Here is a 21819-nt window from a genome sequence, read left to right as displayed (position 1 = left end):
TCCCCATTAACCCATTTTGAGAAATAGCTCAGACATTGTGCTCTAAGAAAAAAAAAAAAAAAAAAAAAAAAAAAAAAAAAGATCAAAGATGCACAGATTCAAGAATTGCAGTAGTGTATGCCAAGGCTTTCTGCATTTAGGATCTCAATGGAATAGATAGATACTAAACAATATATTCTCAATGGAAATAATGTGGATCTGTATTGGAAGCAGTAATATTCATTGGATTTGGCTGCAACTCTTGTGTGTTTGTGTGTGTGTGTGTGGTTGAGTGTGACGCAATCCTGCCGGCCTGTTCCGGATCCTTCCGTCACAGCCTTGTGCTGACCTCCACAGTGGAGCCCAGGGGAACCTTCACAACAGATTTGGCATCTCATTTTCAGAGAAGCAATGGCCGTCCCCTCCTATCTGTCAGCACAGTGCCCTCGTCTTTCTAGATCACATCTCTTCACCCTCCTCCTCTTCTCTCCCTATCTTCTGCTATCTCCCGAAATCTCCCTTTGCCTCTGATAAAAAAAAAAAAACTAAAAATGAAACCAAGCAGGTCAAATCTTCTCTATCTTGTCTTCTTCTTTTGCTGCTCGCTGTGTGTATCAGTGTTTCTGCCCTCAGAGCTAAATCTATGCATAAGAGAAAAATAAAGGGGGACAAAAAACTCCCCGTGCCTCATTAAAATCCAACAGTGGCCCGTAGAGTAGATACAATGAGGGCACAATGGTCTATTAATCCACATCCACTCAAGTCCAGTGACATATTTCTCAACCCCGCCTTCACAGAGCAATTACACGACAAATTGGCACATTTATCTCTCAATTTTACCACATAATACTTTCATTTAAAAACCCTGATACGCTCACAAAAGTTGCTTTGTATTCAGAGAGCCGAACAGACTTTTTCTATTTCTCTAAAATTCTATTTTGCATCTGAGTTCGATCAGAGCGAGTTACAGCAACACACTCTAGTTGCATCCTAGTTGTCTCAGTGCCTAATATGTAAACCAAATCATTTCCACAAGACCAACTTCCACGCAATTACTAAACCCGCGGTTATTTGGCAATTGCCCGAGGCCTTAAAAACATGTTTGTATCTCTTCTCGCTCATGTATTTGCAGTGAGAGTCTCCGAGGCAAGAAAACAGTGATGTCAGCCCCGCGGTATGCCGGCCTAATCTGAGGCTCCTACTCCAGCTTTTAGCTTCAGCCCTCCCCTCCGTGTGCCAGAGACAAGCCTCGGCCTTCTGTGCCCTCCAGAGAACACAGCGGCGCTAACAATGGCGCTTTCTTACCCCTCTCTACCTGCACGCCGGTCCTCCGACTTCAAAGCAAAACCCCAAAAGCAAGGCGAAGCAAGCTCTGTTTGCATTTATCTCCCAGTATCTGTGACCGTCGGTGCAGATAGGGGCATGTGTAATAGGACCATTGTGCTCTGCCTCGGGACCAACTCTTATCTTCATTACACGTTTCATAAACAAACAAATAAACGGAGACACATTTCTGGGGAGGATGAAGAGGAGTTGGTGTGTTTTTATCTCTGCAGATTACTTTCTTGTAAATATAAATATATATATATATATATGACTTAAAACAAATGTTTGAAAAGAGCAGACTGCATTGAACAAGGCCATTGTACAAAATTGCTTTCCTTTGCTTTAGTAAACCCTCCATGAAACACATTTTTTTTTCCAGTCAGGAACCTAACGTGAGAAAAACAACACGTAGCAATGCCGTCTTGTCATCAGAGCCTTAATGTGTTTTGTTAGGGTTCAGTCAGACTCACAGTTTCCACTGGTAGATGGTGACAGGGGGGTTGGCATCAGCCCTGCAGGTCAGCTGAACATTCTGACGGTTCAGGAACCAGTTTCCATCAAAGCCCTCGATCTTCACCTGAGGTTCATCTGCAAGGGAGGAAGACAGGAGTAAGTTCATCGCTCCACAACATCAATCGAAAACACTGCTGTAACACTTCACTCTACCTCTGTGGAAGCAACTTGGCTATTGCTAAAAACTTTTCAACCATTTCTCAACACTTTTATCACTTTACTACTTTCTTGCATTACTGTAGTTAGGGGTAGATACTGTTAGGTAATATGTGGTAATCTAGCACACACCTTGAAGATATGTACATAGGAAAATTCCATCAAACAAAAAATCTGTGAAATTCAAAAAAAATCTGAAAAAAAGTGTTTTGCGAAATGTTATTCTCATTTTAAATCAACATTTGTCTTAGTAGGAGTCTGGTGCCTACTCAGCAGCTCATTTGCTTCTTTGCTCTCTACAATTGGAAAAGCTGTGTTTGCAAGAGGACCATGTTTACTGTAAAGTGTGGTGATCTGTTTACTCTTGCAGCTGCTTTCATGAGAACATGAAATGCAGGTGAAAATAAGTTCAAATCAACCTGCTAATTTAAAGGAAAAATATGGCTTTTTTGTTTGAAATGGAAATTCAAAAATGAAAGGGGGACATGCTCGGTTTCAGGTTCATATTTGTAATTTGGGTCTCTAATAAAATATATTTAAATTATTTAATGTTCAAAAATACCTTATTCTTCTCATACCGTCTGAATATACCTGTATTCACCCTCTGTATTCACCCTCTGTATTCACCCTCTGTCTGACACTCTGTTTTAACGCCTGTCTCTTTAAGACCCCGAAAAAACCCAGTCTGCTCTGATTGGCTTGTGAGAAAAAAGTATTGTTGAATCACATTTTCTTCGGATCTAGGTAGCCCATAAAAAACTGACTGGGTTGTCTAATGTCATAGTTTTTGGGTGCTAGGCACTCTAGATACCCAAATATATTTGCCAAAGCTCAACAATAGTGATTTTTTTTCAAAATATAACCAGATGCTTACACTGCACGTTAAGCACCACGCTGTCTGTGATCCTTTCATCCCGGTACGTCACGATGCACGTGAGCTTCTGCTTGTGGGTCTCGCGGCTCGGCACCACCACGTAGTTGCTCCGTACCGTCACCGTCCCGTTTTGGTTGCGTATCTCCTGGAAGGTGGCTTCGCCCTTCAACCTGGTGTCCCATTTGATCACGCTCGGGGGCTTCCCGTTGGCTGACAGGCAAGTTGCAACGGTCATCTTGCGTTTGGAGGCCCTGGCCACGATCGTGGGCGTTGTCAAGGTCATGCGTGTCATAGGCCGAGCTGGGGAGAGGACGAAGCAAATCAAGTTACTTAAATGTAATTAAATCTCATTAAACAGATACCTTGTGTATTTTCTTTTAGTTTCCCTTTCATTATAGTGTCTACGTTTGTCTTTTTCACCTAAAATCAGCTATTCTAAGTAAATCAAACTAAGATGATGAGATGAAAACAGGGTTTTCCTCAAACCATGCAAAGTTTTTCCTCTCTCCTTCCTTAAAGCCGAAGCCGTTGTCAAAGCTCTCGCAGATATACAACCCACTTGCCTACCCAAATGCACAGTCATCCAATTTGAATCCTTTGTGAGTTGCCAATTAGCCATCTACTTTCAGCACATCAAAAGGCAGGCTTGAGCGAATGCATTGCTGAAAGAGATAGGCCGTGAAGAGGCCTCTTTGAACGCCGCCGCTTGGTTATCTGCACACAGGTTCCTAACGTTCACTGAGCCGCAGAAGCTTTAAAAAATAAAAAAAAGACCTGGGAGGCTCTGTGACACAAAATGGGGACTCAGAGCTGACAAGAAAGCCCCAGCAACAGGGGCTACTTAAGCCAAGTGCTTGTTCCTCTTACTGGGACTTAATGGAAAACAGACCAAACACTTAATTTCTAATTAGATGTCTAATCAGAGTGAGCGCGCAACCTTTTCAAAGCTGCCTCTCGCTAAAATAAACTACCTCTGAGGCACTCCTTTTTTCCCCCACAAAATGAGATTATTCAAGCCAAATTACACACTCTGAAGTGGCCTTATTGATTTCCGTCTCACCTGCCATTTTTATTGACTGCTCTCTGCAGTGGTTTCCTATTTTTTTTTTTTTAAAGCCGCATGGGCCAATCTGGGAGTGATGTCAAACGACACGTCACCCCTCAACACTGAACATTGTATACACAACAGGGTCCTCAGTGGAATGACTCATCCGTGACAGGATGGTGATGGTTGACGCTGCTGTTCACCCAATCACAGGGCTGGGAGGTTTAGCGGTAAACAACGTGATTGTAGCGACAGCTTTAGCAAACAGAGGAACAGCACTTTGTTTCAGTTGTTCCAAAGACATTCAACCTACTTAACAACGAAGCCTGTGGCAATGTAACATTGAGCTGTAAAAGTGCTTTCGTTTAGCCTGTCAGATGTCGGTTTGACCCTGTTTTATCTGATTCAGAAAAAAGAGTTGCTGCCTCGAGGTCGAAGAGAAACCAAATTTAGGGGACAGGTTTAAAGTCCCTGTGACTCCTCTTCAGGCCAGCAATAAAATGCTGGAGGAAGCTGATGAAACGTGCTTTGGACAGGCAAGCAACACTTTGGGGGCCATAAATGTCATCAATGCAACAACTTGGAAAGGGTCAGGCCTTTAGAGTTTGTAACTTGCTGATTTGCCAAGGCTGACATTAATGTTTGGGCCAAAAATACATTCAAAATCCGCACTGCATGTGTAACTATTGCGTGCATGGAGAAAAATCTGATCTAGATAAAGAAGTAACAATAAAACAAAATAAACTTAGATTAGATAACTTCTCTGATTTCACTAAAATACATTTCTTTGCCAGTTTCACTTTTTAAATTACAGCGGTTGCATTTCTTAAGAGAATAAAAAATACAAATTATCTGCAAAATTCTAACAATTCACTATTTCTGTAAAACTTCTTACCATATACAGTCAGGTTGACCATGTTCTCCCGGTTTCCTGCAGGAAACGTGGTATACTCGCAGATGTACGCAGCCTCGTCGGACAGCTGCAGGCTGGAGAACACGATGGTGGTGTCCTCCAGGGAGGGCGTGCGGTGGCGGACCGCCGCCTGCTTGAAGGTGACGCGCTCCTTGAAGGGCGGCAGGACGGACACGCCGAGGGCCGGGTTGGCTATGGCCACGTTCTGCTTGGTGCCGTTGAGGAGCTTCTGCCAGGTGACTTGGGAGATCTTAACCGGCGGGTTGCTGTTGATGAAGATGCAGCGCAGCTCCACTTGTGAGCCCACGAAGCCGGACTTGATGGAGTCCATCTGCACCATCTGCCCGTTTCCAGCTAGAAGTAACACAGAGAGAAGAAAAATAAACATTTAATTACGATTAACAAGTGGCCAAGGCCAAGCAAAGCACTCACAGTCAATAGCGAGTACATGCACGGAGAGTCAAAGAGTCGATTCAGCCTCCTAGGTAGTACAGGCACGCACAACACTCACAGTCCACACACACTCGCCATACGCCACAGAGCCTACGACTGCTCCTTCTGCATCAGTGAAAAGAGTTGCTACATGGTGATAGTGTGTTAAAGCATGGGGAGTTATTAACATAATGGGCACATCGACATGACCCCGTCTTTGTCCACGAGGGTAATGCTTCTGAACTGCCAAGCAAGGACCAATGCATCACTAATGAATGAGCACAAGGGCGGTGAGGTGGAGCCAAGTCATCGTCTGCTGCGCCCCCCACCCACTCTCCACCCCCTCCACCTACCCAGCAACACACTGGCTGGCTGGCCCATTGTAATTTTAATTACTTTTTACACACAAATACTTCAATGACAGCCTGGAGCTGCTATTAAAAGAAACAATGTGGTCCTGTGTAAGCACTCCCAACAACGGGAACACACACATTATCTATATAAAAAAACCAGCAATTACGCTCCTCTCCCCTGCTGTCTAAGCCTGCAGGGAGTTTGGTGGTGAAAAAAAAATACAAATAAAAGGTCAATTAGCAAGGACGGACCTTCTGTAAACTCGCCTGTGGTTTATTCTTTCATGCATAAGCTGACCTCTTACTAAACTCAAGTGTAAACCTCCCCTCTTTCTCCTGCCCACTGGCTTTTTACTTGATGTATCATGCGTCCACATCCTGGCATCGGCTGTCCCTCTCAGCCCGCCTGCTTTTATCTGGTGTACGAACGATTAAGTGATTGTCAGAGAAAACTAACTGGCAATAGTTTTTATTGATCAATTCATCAGTCCTTTGTGATACAAATATGGCAAAACTTTGCAACTTAGAACTTCTCAAAAGAGAGGATTTGCTATTTGTCTCTGTTTTGTAATAATGAATAATTGGGGTTTTGTTGCTTTTATAAAATAGTTAAATTGATTAATCGCAAAAAAGAAAAGATCAACAGATTAGTCCAAATTGGAAATACAGCTTATCTTTCTTCTTTTGTCCTTCTTTGTTCCTTCAATGTGAGTCTCTACTGCAGAAAAAAAAAAACCACAATGTTCATTCACACCTGATCTGGGGGTTGAAATGACTGCAGTCTGAACAGACATGTCATTGGACTGTCTCGGGGCTCCAGCATACCGTTGTCTTCCACAAATCTTTGTTATCTCAGGCTCTGGTTTATGTTCCTTTCCAGGTGAAGTCTGACGATGTCCCATTTCCTGGTCCGACAACCCCCTGGCTGGGCTTTGTATTTACAACCAGCCCCAGCTATAATTATCTCCCATGGACGGAAGAGGACCCACAGGAAGAAATGCTGAAATCCCTCCGTTAATCACACTGGGCTCATAAAGCCACTGGTGAATGAAGTCATAAACAGACAGGAAATATGTTGTGGCCTTAAATTGGAGGACTGGGGGCCCCGCACACACACCCCACAAACAGAGTGGCTCCTTAACGCCGAGTAACAGCATCACAATGACGGATAATCGCTGCGTTCTGAGATAAAGTTCCCACAGGGGGCTTTAAGAATGTGGAAGAATAAGTGAGAGAGGGATCGGTGTATGTATACAACCACTGAATACAATATCTGATGTAGTCTATCTTCAACATTACATGAATCTGCAGCAGAGTGGAGGGGGAGCTGTGTGTGCAGGCTGTCAAACTGTCTAAGCAGCGGCTGCTCCTCTTATAAAAACTGCAGGTAGTCAGCCGAAGGACACCGGGGCATGATGCACGGGCGAGGAGTGGAAATATTTGGCGCAGACTCCGGCTGAAAGACCATTAAGACGAACAATGTATTTTCTTTCCATCTTTCACAGCGGGACGGGTTGAACGGCTCACGCTGGAAAAAGCACCGCATTACGAGAGAAAGGCAATTTCTATCCATTGTTGTATACTTTCGCTGGAGTACAGCCTCCGCTGCCTACATCCAATCATATGTAATATATCTATATATAAAAAAACTAAGTGACAACCTTTTGAAGTTACTGAGTGCACATCATCTTTCATTTCCTTCGGACCACATCAGCCAGACCCTCTCTGTTGAGATTTAAACTTGGGGGGATTTGACGATGACAGATTGATTTGCTAATACGCTTTGACAGGGAGGACTGGCAACCTTGTCATCTGCACCTTGAGAAACACCTGTGTCCTTGTGCACCTCGGGGGCAATGCTTTACTCCATTTTATCACAGCTTAGATTACCAGTTGTGGCGGCTCTGGTATGATTTTTTTTTTTTGGAAAAAGCCAAACACAATTTACTGTGTGACAACACCAGTTAAAGTTTAATCTTAAATTGGAGCGATGTGGGGGTGGGTTGAGGAGGGGGGCGGTTTGTGCAGGAGGGCTGTAGAATCTCATAAATATGTACCTGGCCAGACCTCATCCGCTTGACTGCTAAAACAATACTGGCATGGACTGGCTGTGTGAAAAGCTGCAGCCCCTCCCTCCCTCCCTCCCTCGCTCTGCTCTGCTCTGCTCTTCCTCCTCCGAGTCCGACGCTCTCCACTCAGAGTGAACCAAATAAACAGCAGCTCACGCAAATGGAAACCAGAGGAATATGCGTAATTACACAGCCACAGAGCCCAGATCCCCCTCCGTGAAGGGGCCGGGGGCGCCCACGGGGACCCCTTTCACTCAAGGACTGGAGGAGTCCTTGGCTAAGCACACTAGAGCTGTAATTACAGACTACACCACTGTGCGGCAAAGCCATGGAGGAGCAGAGCCGCATGCATGCGAGAGGCATTAAGAGGGGAGATTTTTGTGAGGGTTACCAGAGCCAGTGGTGCAGAAACAGAGGAGGAAGAAAAAATATATATTAAAAGAAAAGTAGTGGAGATGCAGTACTGGCGACAGGGGTGAGGAGGGCGGCGCTTAAGAGAGATTTGTAGGTGTGCTGCGGGGGTTTGAGGCTGGGTAACGTTGTTGCTTCTTGTGTTGCTTTGTGTCAACTCTGACGTGATGGTGACCTGGGGGGGGGGCAGTCATGCTCTAACACACCTGAGGCAAGACACCGGCCTTGTGAGAGAATCCCTGTTTTTGGAAGGAAAAGCAATGGGACAGACAAACAAAGTATGCCCAAGCCGGCAGAAAATATAACATAAAAAGAGTGGTTTGATTCACACCAGGTGAGCTGACTTGGATCAAGGGAGACATAAGGGGCACTATTAAAACAGCTGCTGTACCGTCTGGCCCTGCGCTGATAGCGAGAGACTCCCAAGGCTGCGGCACGGAACTGTGCACAGAACATTCAGCTGTAATAAGATCCGGCCTGTCAGGCAGCAAGGAGAAGCATGTGCTTTGTGTTGTTTTGCATTTGGCACATTGGACAATGTCCTGTACTAAATAACAGCCGTTTGTCAAATGGACCTCACATGGTGCGTGGACGATAACCAGGTTAATAAAATCGTCACTGCAAAGAGTTTTGATCACAAAAACTGAGGGGTGAATGTGTATCGTAGACTGTATGTAAGAAGCGGACGTAGTTACGGTTTGATGGTTGACATTTGGAAGCTTTGGAGTTTGTTGCCATCTTGTTTTTTTGAAACCCAAAGTGACATGAGAAGGTGTGGCTAAGTACAACCGAACAATTTTACAATTTACAATGTTACTATTAACTTCCATACACTGAAAACACATGGTGAAAGGGTTAAAGTTCTAAGATGGCAAATCCCAGACCAGACAATGCTGTGTTTGTGACCTGTCACTCACAAAGTAGCCCCGCCCTAAAGCATTCTCTGCTTTATGGCCTATTTAATTCTAAATTGGACCATAATCTACTTTATGAACATCATGCTGTATCAAAGAAAAATTAAAACTAGCAATAGAGACCATAAACTCATGTTCACAATGTTTACTGAGGTAATAAATCAGGTGAGAAGTAGGTTGATTTTCTCGTTCTGACTTCTTGTTGCAACCAGAGGAGTAGCTTAAGTCGCTTTAAATCAATCAGAGATGTTATCAGCCACGTGGGAAAACAAACACGGGTATGAATAACAAGCTTATTTCCTTTCAGTAACAAATCAAAAATGAATGAGTAACATTACATTAACGTTTAATATTTGCTTTTTGTCTCTGCAGCAGAGAGGAAGAAAATGACATTAAAGTTTCAAGACCGAATATACTACATTCATCCATCTGTCTAATCCCAGATATTCCTCAGTACAATGTAAAAGCAGACCTTGCTCTACATGTAAAACAATAACAACAGCATAAAGCTCTAAATTGGAAACAAGGGCATCTCCCCTAAAGCCTGGGAAGCTTCAATTCTATTAAAAAAAAAAAAAGCTGCTACTTGGCAGCTCATCTTGCAATGGATATATATTTAACACTATTGTCTTTTTTTTTTTTTCTTAGCTGAACTGGCCCACAACCAACAATATTTCAAAAGACAATTGTTGGCTCATTTACCATCACTTGGGACAAACTCATCCAAGAGAAATCCATTTGTGCCTGAGTCAAACAAAGTTCAGAATAATTCACCTCTGGCGGGTGCGATTTGAGGAAGGCAAAGATTAAATAGGACTCAATGCATATTTTAAAAGAGGCACTCATTACTGTCGACTATTTAAAGCCACAGCAGGCAACTTAGCACACTGTCAGTCCCAAATGGCAGTGAGATGTTGCCGTTTGAAGTTTGAGGACATCAAAAACCCAGAAAATGCGTAATGCGATGTCATTAAACTGCACCCTTCTTGGACATAAATGTCGTCTTCTTTTATGGGGAGGAGAGAGTGACGAGTTTTGCAGTTTCTTCCGCCGGGGCTGAGTGCTCTCTTGTGTCTTCCAGTAGACGGGGAAGATTTCCTGCTCCTGTCCAACCGCGACACTAAAATGTAATTCAGGCAAATAGGTCAGATCTATTGACATCTCAGTTTGCAGAGATGCAACAGTCTCCTCTACTGCAGCTCCTCTTTGTGATTCAGGCAGATACATCGGTCGTATTTTGGTATAAACTTCTTGCCAAACGGAGTTTATAAAGCTTATCACATCATCTCTTGGTGCTTGATATTGCTTTGGTAACTCCATTGTTACTTAAGTGGGATGCTGTTTGGATAAAACACGGCTTGAGCCACCGGGGATAATGACTGTTTAATGCAGTCCCAGTTCCCACGGCAATGGTACAGGCTTCTGTGCTCCCCTATTCATGACCACACACGGGGTGTTCGGGGGGGGGGGCGTCTATAACACCCACCATTAGTTGTTTGTTTATTCCCCTGATGGAACACATTTTCACTCAGTATTTTGGAGCTCAACCGGTTGCATTATGCTGGTGTTATCAACAGATAGAAGTGCTTTTCAAAATACATCATGAAATAAATGATTCGGGATAACTGGGGGCCAATCTCACCGGAGGCTTTAACGCATCCAGACAGGTCACTTCATTCAGCAGGAGCTGCCGTAGTCTACGTTTAATGTTGCTTTTTTTTATCGGCGAGCGCAGCCATTCAGCTTTTTTGGGGGGAGATGGAGAAGCATGTGTCAGGCAATTTGCTTTAATCTACACTCAGACACTATTTGATGGTGCGTCAGCTGGGTCTCTTGGGTAAACAATGGCGTACCTGCCAAACCAGCTCTCTTTACCTTCCGTCTCCCAGAGCAAACATTAAAACTGCAGAGGCGGGCGAAACCCTCGCTGGAACAGATGGATAGTAGACCTGCTCCTAATTTGCCACTATCTGGTTCAAATTTGAAACAGTCTTTGGTACAATGCAGCCTTTCGTTGAGCACAATGTAACATCTGCTGAGCTGTAAATGTTAATGATTATCGGGAATATTTATTATGCTAGGCAACTTCCCAGTATGGGATTGCTCCATGAAAGGCACCATGAGATTCGTTTTTTTTACCCTTCCCACTGGCTGTTTGAAACGACCGAGCGCCGCGGCACAGTAGTCTTGTGTTTTGTGGGTTAGAAAGTAACAACTTTCAGGTTGGCGGTGCGTAGCATCGGCCAGTCAACCGCATGCACCGAATCTCACCTAATGTGGCTGCATCCATCGCTTTGTGAGGCAACACGGGGCACACACACACACACACACACGCACACACACACACACACACACACACACACACACACACACACACACACACACACACACACACACACACACACACACACACACACACACACACACACACACACACACACACACACACACACACACACGGCCCTCGAGCGGCATCAAGGCGTTTCAAATGTCAAGGGGGATGCATCAGTTCGCCTGCAACAGAGCTTCTCATCTTATTGCAGCGTGGTAATGATTTATCCATGAATGAAACACTGGGAAAAAAAATGACGCTTCTCCATTTTGTTATCAGACTATTTCAAAGAACTAAACATAGATGACACAGCTGGAGTATGTTGTGCCCTTTTTTTTTAAAGCGGCTCTTACTATCATCTCTGAATTTAATATACATAGCGAGCAAGAGTGCCTGGGGATTTCTTGTAATTAATGCATTTTTTTTTTTATTATTCTTGTCGAATAGGAAATATGCTAGATGTAATCTGGGATTTTAGTTGTCTTTGACCGCGGCAATGACAAATGAGGCTGGCCTAAAAAAAAAATAAGGCTGTTGCCCTAGAGAGAGAGAGAGAGGGAGAGAGAGCGAGAGAGAGAGAGAGCGAGAGAGAGTGTAAACACAGTATTAGAGAGCTCTGACCCTCATCCCTCCCCCTGTAGCTTAACTAAACAAGGCCACCACGGTTTCGGTTCTACGACACAAAATAAACAGCCCTGACGTTACCCGACCAAATGGCGCGATGACTTCACCCACTGATACCAGATATCAAGCAACTGTCAGTAAACAGAAAGTCCGGGCACGAGTGAACGGGAGGGAGGGAGAGTCCCCCTAACTGGTAAATGAGTGACTGTGAGCGTTACAGTTTGACTGAAACCTGACGGGGGGGCGGGGAGAAACAGGGCACGGATCCAGGGACTCAGAGTGTCAAAGTGTGGGATCATAAACGAAACGCTGCGGTGGGAGAGCAATAACGGCCAGATAATAACAGGCTTTATGAGACAGATCTCAAGCTGAGGCACTGGGGAGCACTCAAACGGACCAGACAATTAGTCAACAAAGCACCTCGCCCACAGGATGGGCCCAGCGCACACGATGATGAGCGCTGGTTATTTTTCAATAACGCAGTAAGTATTCCTGGGCTTTCAAAACATGGGCTGTCCATAAGAAAAAGCTGATCAATAAAGAAAGAAAGATCTCAAGAAATGCCGAGCCCCTCGGCCGAAAGTACATCAGGAGTTAAGGGGTGGGCCGGGGATTGCATAAATGTGATGTAGAGGATTTCGGGGAGTTACGGGGGAGGGTAAGCAGTGAGAGTGACACGCAGCGGGTCAGACGTGGCGAGCAGATTATAGCACTCAGGATATTAAAGCGGAGAGGAGACGATGCCGCAGGCAACACACCTCCCGTGGAAATCCAGTATTAGCACAGGGTGACACGGAGGACACGTGCGCACACTTCTTTCTAAGCGGTCGACAAACCGCTACAATAACAAGACTGATGCAGGAGCACGCTGCTCCTCCGGGCCCTGAGGTTAGGATGAGACCCCTCGTGGGAAAGGTCAGCGAGAATCAGACAGAAATTCTTCTTAATGGAGCAGTTTAAAAAAGTACCCTTAAGCTCACCTGACATTTCACCTAAAAGGAATGTGCTTAAAGTGTAGATAAGTAAAGCTCCAGGATCTGCATCCAAAATCAAGGATGGAAGTAGCAAAAAGTGAGGTATCTTCTCTCATATCTGTAGAGAGTTGCACATGCTCAGTACGGATCAGTTCACAAGTGACACAAGTTGTTGTTCTTGTGTCGCTATAATGAGCTGATGAATGATATGATATTGTGATAACGGATCAGTGCATAGCGTACCCACCGATACCCAATCCAGCATTTTAGACTGTATCGGAGTCATTTCAAATACTAGTATCGCAGCAACTCTTGAAACAGTCAATCAATAATTAATCGTTTAAGACAACCATTTAGCAAAAATGCCAAACATTTGCTTTTCCACCTCCCCGGTGTGAGGATTTATTGCTTTTTAAATAATTTGATGTCTCTGGGTTTTGAACTATTGGTTGGATAAAACAAGCTGTTTGAAGACGTCCCATTGCACCGTGGGACTATTTTCTGAAAATGTATAGATATAAAAAGAATCATAGGAAAAGTATATGAAAGAATTATTAGATAATATAAGACAATGGAAATAATCATTTGTTTGCTGCCCCAATTCCTGCTGGTTGTGGGGGTTGCTTAGATTGCTGGCATGTGTCAGTATTAACGCTGTTTATCAAACTATGAACCGCAAACATCTTCACTGAATGTGCATTGGACAATGAAGCCCTCAGGATTATGTATGAGAATGGTTTTGGAGTGGGACGTATAGGATGGGGGCGGCTCGGTGTGAGCCGGCACCACAGCAGCACCCTCTACCTCAGTTAAAGCACTCAGCAAATACAGCATGAAACGCATATAAAGTCCTGCCAAAAAAAGTGCTGAGAAAGAGTCTGGCCCCGGACTACCATGCATGACAAATCCTTCTCTCACACCATCTGTTCCATTGTCCACAAGTAAAGATAAGTCTTGCATAGAGCACGCACGCTGAATATGTCCATGTGATAATGCCGAGCGCTCGCGTTGGATACATTACAAAACATAAAGATTTCAAAGAAATCTAACTATTCAGCTGAAGCCGGTGGATCGATTATTGGCTGTGCTTGAGTGGGGAATGGACGTGTTTTGGAGGCCTTCTGCATGCTCTGTGAGAAAAAATCAGATGGGTGTAAATCCCTACGCCCCATGGAAGGTGACCTTTAGAAGTACTCAGCTAAAGCACGGAATATCGTTTTTGGCATCTGACCCGTGTCGACCTTTGCTGGTGGAGTTTTTCTGCCTTTTCTCTGACAAAGGCCAGCTGATATCTTAGAGGCAGGCAGGAGGGAGAAAGCTTTAGCGAGGCCAACAGTGTAGGTCCAGTTGTAACGTGGCGAGGTGCACTGTTGCATGACCAGTGGCTTATTAAACCAAGAAAAGAGAACGCACAATCGATATTTGATTAGAGTCACTTGTGATATATTTTTTTCCCCCCACTCTGTGTTAGGTTAGAGCGGCCTCCGAAGATTTCTTGAAAGAAACGAATGTTGTGCATGTCATGAATTTTTAAAGATGTGTGCGTGGGGAAATAGAAGAACTGGTTGTCATCAAAGTGCATCTTTAATTGTGATCAGGACGTAAACAGGTCTGTTGGTGTGCTGCACTGAGCTATTTTTCTCCAGCACTGCGGGCGTGGGCCATTTATACAGCCGATGTATTAACATATAGCAGAGGGAATTCACACTCCAGCTTGAAGGGGGGGGCAGTAGGCTGAAGCCCCGGTCCGCTGTCAATTAACAAACACACTTAGTATGTGCCTGAGTCATGATCACCAAGGGACAAATGCCGTACATTCGCTCAAAATAAATGTTGTCACGATGGCAAATGTTTAGCAGATTATCACATAATTCTTTTTTTTTTTTTTAAAAACTCTTGCAAACCGAAACGGTATAATCATCTCACCGGTAGCATCGACCTCATACTGGAACGAAGCAGTCGTCTCCATACACGTGTAGAAGGAATTAAGCACAAACAAACACGGTTATGAATTTTGCCCCGCAGTCACATCATTTGGGCATGGATTAGTATCCTGTTCTCACCACCGGAGGAATTTATGTGCACAGCTACTTAAGCTGATAAAGTTAGACATGCTAGTACTTGTTCCACCCCTGAACATGTTATCTTGTTATTCAAATAATTTCTTTACACATATTCTGATAGGCATTCCTGAGACATTCGCCGTACGGACGACAGGCTTTTTCTTTGCTCGGGATCATTTGGCCCTGAATTCTCTTTGACCTTGACACAGAAGTTACAGTACAAGCATCAACAGCGAGTGTGACATGTAAACGGCGATTGACGCTAACTAAATGTGGCGGCGATGGCTGCATGGGAACGCGCAGCGTTTCAGCGTCGACTCTTGGCTTGTGGCATTTGCCAAAATTCCCCCTTTTTTAATGTGCGTTTTGATCGTAAACCTCTGCGAAATCCAGCGGTTCTCGGCAGAACTCCCGAGACCGGGACTGAACCATTTCCTTAACCACGACCACAGCCCCTTCTTTCCAAGGCGAGTGGGGCTCCATGTTCCACATACATATAAGCGTTGGAATGCTCACCACATCTCAGGACCATGTTCATATTCTGCTGCATGTGCTTTCCAGCTGTGATGGAGTATTGTCTTTCCCACCCGTCTTCAGGCCTCACCATATATACTACCTTCTCACAGCTAAGTGTGTTTCCATACACCGTCTTTCAGCGCATCACACTCTACAGAACGTGGGACATTATGAAATATCTTGATCTCTGCTTATACGTCATTCTGACACCACATCTATTTCTTGTGTCGGCCTACTCGTCAGCTTGGGCAGAATACACAATATTGGCAAATAAAGCTAATATTTAAAGAAGCAATTTTCTGTATGTTTGTTTTTCTGAGTCTTTCATTCCTCATATTGTGACATTGTTTTTGATGGAGAGAGATTTAAAAAGAACACATGCAATAACAGCACTTAAATGTCGGCCCATTTCGGAGCCAGCCTTTCAAGAGAAAAGCGACTGGCATGGAGACATCAGTAGGAGAACCACAAAGCCACAGCAAGGGGAAAGGAACAGCCTGAAAGCTGAGTCGGGCTGGTATGAGTTACTCCAGTCTCCACTGGCCGTCGGACGTCTAACAATGTGTATTGACACAGAGACCCTGGACACAGAGAGAAACATTGGGTGTACTCCCATCGATGAACACGGCAAGAGAAACAGGACAGGACGCTTCCTGGATGTGACTGGAAAGATGAAGAACGGGTCAATCTTAGGAATCAGAAATCACAAAACCGTTCTCTCAGTCTGGTCTGAAAACACCACAGTGGGTGGGCTGAGGGCTCGGGGGCAAAAAAAAAAAAAAAAAAAAAAAGTCAGGAAATGAACTCATAGCTTTTCTTTTTTTTTGCCCCCTAAGTGTAGCTGATGAAAATGAAGGAGTTGGATCCGACGCCTTTAAGCCCGAAGTGAGTGTTGAATAAAAGCTGAACCCAGACGACGAGCGGTGTGATCAGCAGTCGCTTGCTACTGATCTCAACGTCTAACTTTAAAACTTGATACTAAGGAGCATCCAGATAAAAATGAACAATGGCGGAGAGAGAGAGAGAGAGAGAGAGAGAGAGAGAGAGAGAGAGAGAGAGAGAGAGAGCTAACTGCCAGCGACTGCAGATAATTGTGCGGTTCGGTGCATTTCAGCATGGCCAAATAGGAACCGTGTGACTGCTCCGCTGACAGCTTGTGCTATTAACGGCAATCAAACCAGCACCGTAATTACCCTCCGTGTTAAAAGATATTCCGTAGTTAAACTTCACAGCATGTCCATTCGGACTACGAAAATGCAGAGGGATAGCAGTGACATGAGCCTGTGAGCATGGAAGAGGCTTCTGGCTCGCAGGGCTTTGATGAAACCAAGAAGTAGCAAAAAGAAAAAAAAAAAAAAAAAAAAAAAAAAGCATAGCTGACAAAATGCTGATAGGGTATGACTATTGATCAGAAGCAGGGGAAGTGAAGCAGGCAGTCAATGGCAGACTCAACAGCTCAATTAGGCCGTATTGAAACACTTGTCAGTCACTCCAACCAATGCAGCATCATACTGTTTTATCGGAGGGAATATGAGTCTGATTAGCATGCTGGTTGTGAGCAGAGCGAAGGGAGCCGTCTCCCATGATGCCAGAGTCCGCCTAAGTGATGGTGTGGAAGTAGCTTTTTGTAGCCGCAAACAAACTACATCCCAGCCGAAATCGCTCACGTAAACACCCCAACGCCTTTGACATTAAGAGCCTTTGAAATCTGCTGACATGGTTGGAGACTAGCGCTGTAGTCGGCTCAAAAGACACCGGGGTCCGTCCGTTGGGAGCTCTAGACAAAATAGCTGCACACTGCATGTACAGGCTATTTTTTTTTTCTCCTCCGGGCTGCAGGAGTATTATTTGGAGCTCTTAGCCTCGCGTTGCCCTCCCTTTACTGTGTCTATACCGTGGGCTTGCTCATTGTTTGACAGGATTGACAAGCTCCCTGGCAGAGCTGATTAAAAGCTTTAAGGTCAGAGAAGTGGGACAGATATCGAGCGAACACCTGTCTGCTCGCTGTGAGCCAGTCCCCTACTGGGTGTGTCCTCCGTTGGCGCAGGATCAATGGCTCCATTAAGACCCAACATTCTTTTTTTTCTGACAGAGCTACTTTGGCTTGCAAAGAACCTTTCACCTTTTCTCTTCCTCTTTTTACTTCCCTCTGCTTTTCGTCAAAACAAAAAAGGATTGTGGCGCCATACTTTTGTAGAAGCAAGGGAATCAACTGGCCTTTTATTCAGTTAAAAGACAATAAAGAATCAAATGCAGAGCGACAAGCACACACTGCAGCATATTCACTATCCTGGTTTTTTTTTTTTTTCAGTTTTTCTTCATCATGGATTTTCACATCCTGGTAAAAATAACTTTGAAAGCCTGGCTGCCCACTGAAGATCTGCCAAAGGATTATAGATCATTAAAGAGATGTTTGTAGTTAACTTGAAGTCTCTCCGAATAAGTTACTCCAATCACAGGGTTATTGTTTCCTGGCCACACTCTCTCTCTCTCTCTCTCTCTCCTGCAACAAGTTTTCTTTTCAATAGACAAGGGTCTCTCAAACCTGCAACAGCCGGTCATGCTCTCTGGACTCATAATCCAGAAATGGACATTTCAATTTACTTCAGCCCCAGTTTGGATGATGGAGAGTTAAGATACCTGCTCCTGTGGACACCAAACCGATTTCACCCCCCTCTGGTAGGCTTTTCCACTCAGAGCTTCACAGAGGAGAGAATGTTCTTCTTTTGACATTGTATCTCTCAATAATCTATGAAATGAAACCTAATACCGGGGGCTTTAGCCATGGGATAAGACTTCAAGGGATGGGCGACTTTCACCGAAAGAGATCTCGAAGCGTGTCCCACTCGCCACTCATCACTACTTTCATCTCCAGAGTTCTTCCAGTTTCACAGGTTTCTGGATCCCTCCCCCACACAGTCACCTAGCTGGTCTGTCTTGATATGATTCAGTGGCTGAGCACAGAGACGCATTGTGCTGCAGATCTTTCTTTTTTTTTTTATCACATTAATATGATTTGCAATCTTGTTAGTGTTTGCAGCAAGAAAATAAAGTAGCTGACTACAGTGACTTGCATAACAAAGACATGTGTTTAAGACACTGCCAAACAGGCATTATCAAAGCATCAGTCCTCACATGTCTCATCTGTACAAATAAAGGAAACTACTTCAACAATTTTATATCATAATTATTATTTCACTAACGAGCGCAAAAGGTTGATAAGAACCTTTTTCGTTCATTCCATTAAAATGGATCAAATGCAAACGCTTCAGTGTTTGCCTACAAAAGGTGGAATACAAAGAGGCCTTGCTGCTTGGGGTTATGAACTGGTTATTGTCTTTTCACACCGAATAAGCAGCTACAATATACTACTAATCTGGGGCGGATGTGCTCCATCACCCTGTGCCTCCACATTTAGATCTTTGATGGAGATGTAGCCTAACCATTAGACGAAAGCAGCGAGGTCACGCTTCTGGATTTGTGGGCGGAAAAGGTGAAAGTGTTAATGAAGTGCTAGGTCACATCTCCATATCTCGCCTATGCATTTTTTTGTCTTTTGGTTTCAAGCGAGGTCAGAAGGACATGGAGGGAGGATGTGGTGCAGTGTCCCAAGGCTACACTGGGAAGGAAAGAGTGGACATGCTTGTAAAATCAATGGAATTTGTGGGGAATATTTTGAAGACACTATAGGACGTTTGGCTTATTTACGACTGGGTATCGGACCCCCAGTTTTTTAGTAGCAAAGTGTGTGGCATCAGTTGTTACATAATGGCATCGCATTCCTAGTTAGATTTGTGTGTTGCTTAGTCTTTCTTTATTCAGATATTTACAGATTTAAACCACAAATTTGTCAAATTTGTTAAAATTATATCCGAACTTAAGGCCTCTCCACAACAGGAGCGTGTGATTATTCCAGCAACAAAATATGATTTTCAAACTAATACTTTTGCACAGAAAGCAACTATTACACAACAGAACAGAGACAATATTCTTTTGAAACAAGGTGGATTTTTTCGAGCTTTTGCACCGCAAATAAAGGCATCAACCAATCACGTTGTGCGGAACAGACATATTCAATAAATACAATTAGTAAATAAAATAAATAAAAGCCTTAGTTATATATAAGGCTTAACCGTTTACCAGAGGGAACTCAGATTCAGTCAGAGCATTTTGCTTTAAGGGAACTCAATAAAACAGCTCACGGTAGTTTAGAATATATAACAACAAACCTGAGACAGCCTGACAGATGTTTCTCTGTGTCAATAGGATCTTGGTAGTTTGTCCTCTGCCTGCATGAAACAATTCAAACCTATTATTGAAAAAGTGTCTCGAATTCACATTGCTGTCGGTAGTTTTGATGCGATATAATCACAGGCGAAATAAACCATTCTGTCTAAACAGTTATCAATTTCATGTTGAGCAATTTAAACATTTCGCAATGATGCTTGAAGCAAAAAAAAAGGTAAGAATACAAGAAAATACTGCAGTTGTATAATGACTATTATGTGTACTGACCAACCGTGTTTTTTGACTAACCATGTATTTATACCATTCAGTGTAATCATTGACTACCAGTGACAATTACAAGAATGAGATTTAGATGTTTTGGTTAGTTAAGGATCACACCTTTTCCCTGCAGCCTGGGTATTTGTATGGACACCTGGGGAACACTTACTGCCACCAGGATTAGAAATCCCAGTCTTTTCAGCTAAAGTGCATGAGACTTTCTGTTGCCTACCAAAGAGAGTATCTTGGGTGAAAATGTCTCATCTTCTCTGTGCCCTTCACAGATTGCAACTCACTCGCCTTGCAGAGCTGGTAGAAAGTGTTTGAGAAGAAATGAGCCGGTAGTGTTGTCAATTGACACAGCTGCATTTGTGCATTCTAAAGTTATAGATGCCCACGCTGTACTTAAACATTGTGAATGGATGCTGCAATGAGGCTGGACATATGGGCTAATGCAGGCCTGGGTAAAATAAAGGGCAGTGGGCTGTGACAGGGGCATTCCTTGTGGGCATAATCTGGTGTTCAATATTGTTTAAAGTTACTTATAATTTTAGATTGTGTTGTGCATTAATCTGCCATGCATGCCAGGGTGGTAATTCAAGCTAGCATTAATTTCAAAATGATGGATTTGTTCAGGATTGGGAAAGAAAACAGGACAAATATTCACATCAATAATTCTGTCTTTGTGTCAACTGGAGCTATTTGTGAGAGCTTTGCAGAAACATTAAGCTTTAACAGCTACTAAGATACAATCCAACTGAATGGAGTGTAGCTTTGTTATTTCAAGCTAAAATGACAAGGGACACTGTTAATACAGGGCTTGCATTGTAAAATACATGCTAACCCATCACACACAGTTTCGTCTTGGAATAAAAATCCAATAACTCTCTGACTGATGAAGGCCAGCGGTGGGCTGAAGGTTTTTCAACAGAGGCTGGGCTCTTAAAGCTGCTTTTATCTGTTCCAGCCTGGCTGCACCGTATGCTCACATGCTGTACAGTGACACCGCCGACCCTTCATACATAATAGATGTGTTGGTGTCCATGGAGCCGCGGAGGCTAGAGGCTATGGGCTGGTGGGGGGAGACATTTCTTTCCAATGTTTTACCAGGCTGGAATGCTTCATACTAATCAGCGGCCTCTCATTTATCACGCTGAGGCCGCGGCGCCATTTTGCATCGGCGAACATTTGAAACAGAATGATGTCTGGTGCTGCATCCGATTGGTTTTAATCATTTCTCGCTTATTGATAATTTGGATTTTTTTAAACATTTGGGTGTACATTTATTATAAAACCATCCCACAAATGCACATCTAGAAACCATGACTTAGCATGTTATTAATATGTCAGAGCTTATTGTTCCTAATGAAAGTGGATAAACAAACAAACTAGCATTAATAATAGGAAACCCATTTAGATTTAACTGCACATCTTTTTTTTTGTTATTCTTGCAATGATCAAAGACGTTAGTTTCCTGGGAGGCTGGAACATCGGCGGTGCGCAGCAATTTACAGTGTGCTGTATTCCTATTCCCCAACCAGTTATTTAGCAATTATCATGCATATCATCATTTTGCTATAGTTTTAAAATGCAATTTACTTTATGAATACAAATATCCCATGCCCTTTCAATTTTTTTTTTTTTTTTTTTTTTTGTCATTGTAGGGATAGAGGAGAAAAAAAAACTGTTTAATATTTATACATCCATTTTCTAGCTACGAGTAGACCTCGCTCGGCTGCACTAAAATGAAACTTGTTGTGACCTAGTTAGAAGAATGCCACATGACAAAGCTGCGCTTGGCCTCTCTCTCTCTCTCTCC

General features: G+C 43.6%; 1 protein-coding gene across 1 annotated transcript in view; it reads right to left on the bottom strand.

Moving 5' to 3' along the window:
• nectin1b (nectin cell adhesion molecule 1b) overlaps positions 1–21819 on the bottom strand; it is a 72396-nt gene that overhangs the window by 16297 nt on the left and 34280 nt on the right. The window contains 3 exon segments of the mRNA XM_054602493.1: positions 1776–1893; positions 2849–3148; positions 4789–5160. Coding sequence (XP_054458468.1) covers positions 1776–1893; positions 2849–3148; positions 4789–5160 — 790 coding nt within the window.

This window comes from Anoplopoma fimbria, chromosome 1, assembly GCF_027596085.1.
Source record: "Anoplopoma fimbria isolate UVic2021 breed Golden Eagle Sablefish chromosome 1, Afim_UVic_2022, whole genome shotgun sequence".
In the NCBI taxonomy this organism is placed as follows: Eukaryota; Metazoa; Chordata; class Actinopteri; order Perciformes; family Anoplopomatidae; genus Anoplopoma; species Anoplopoma fimbria.
This window is presented reverse-complemented; position numbering and strand designations above follow the sequence as displayed.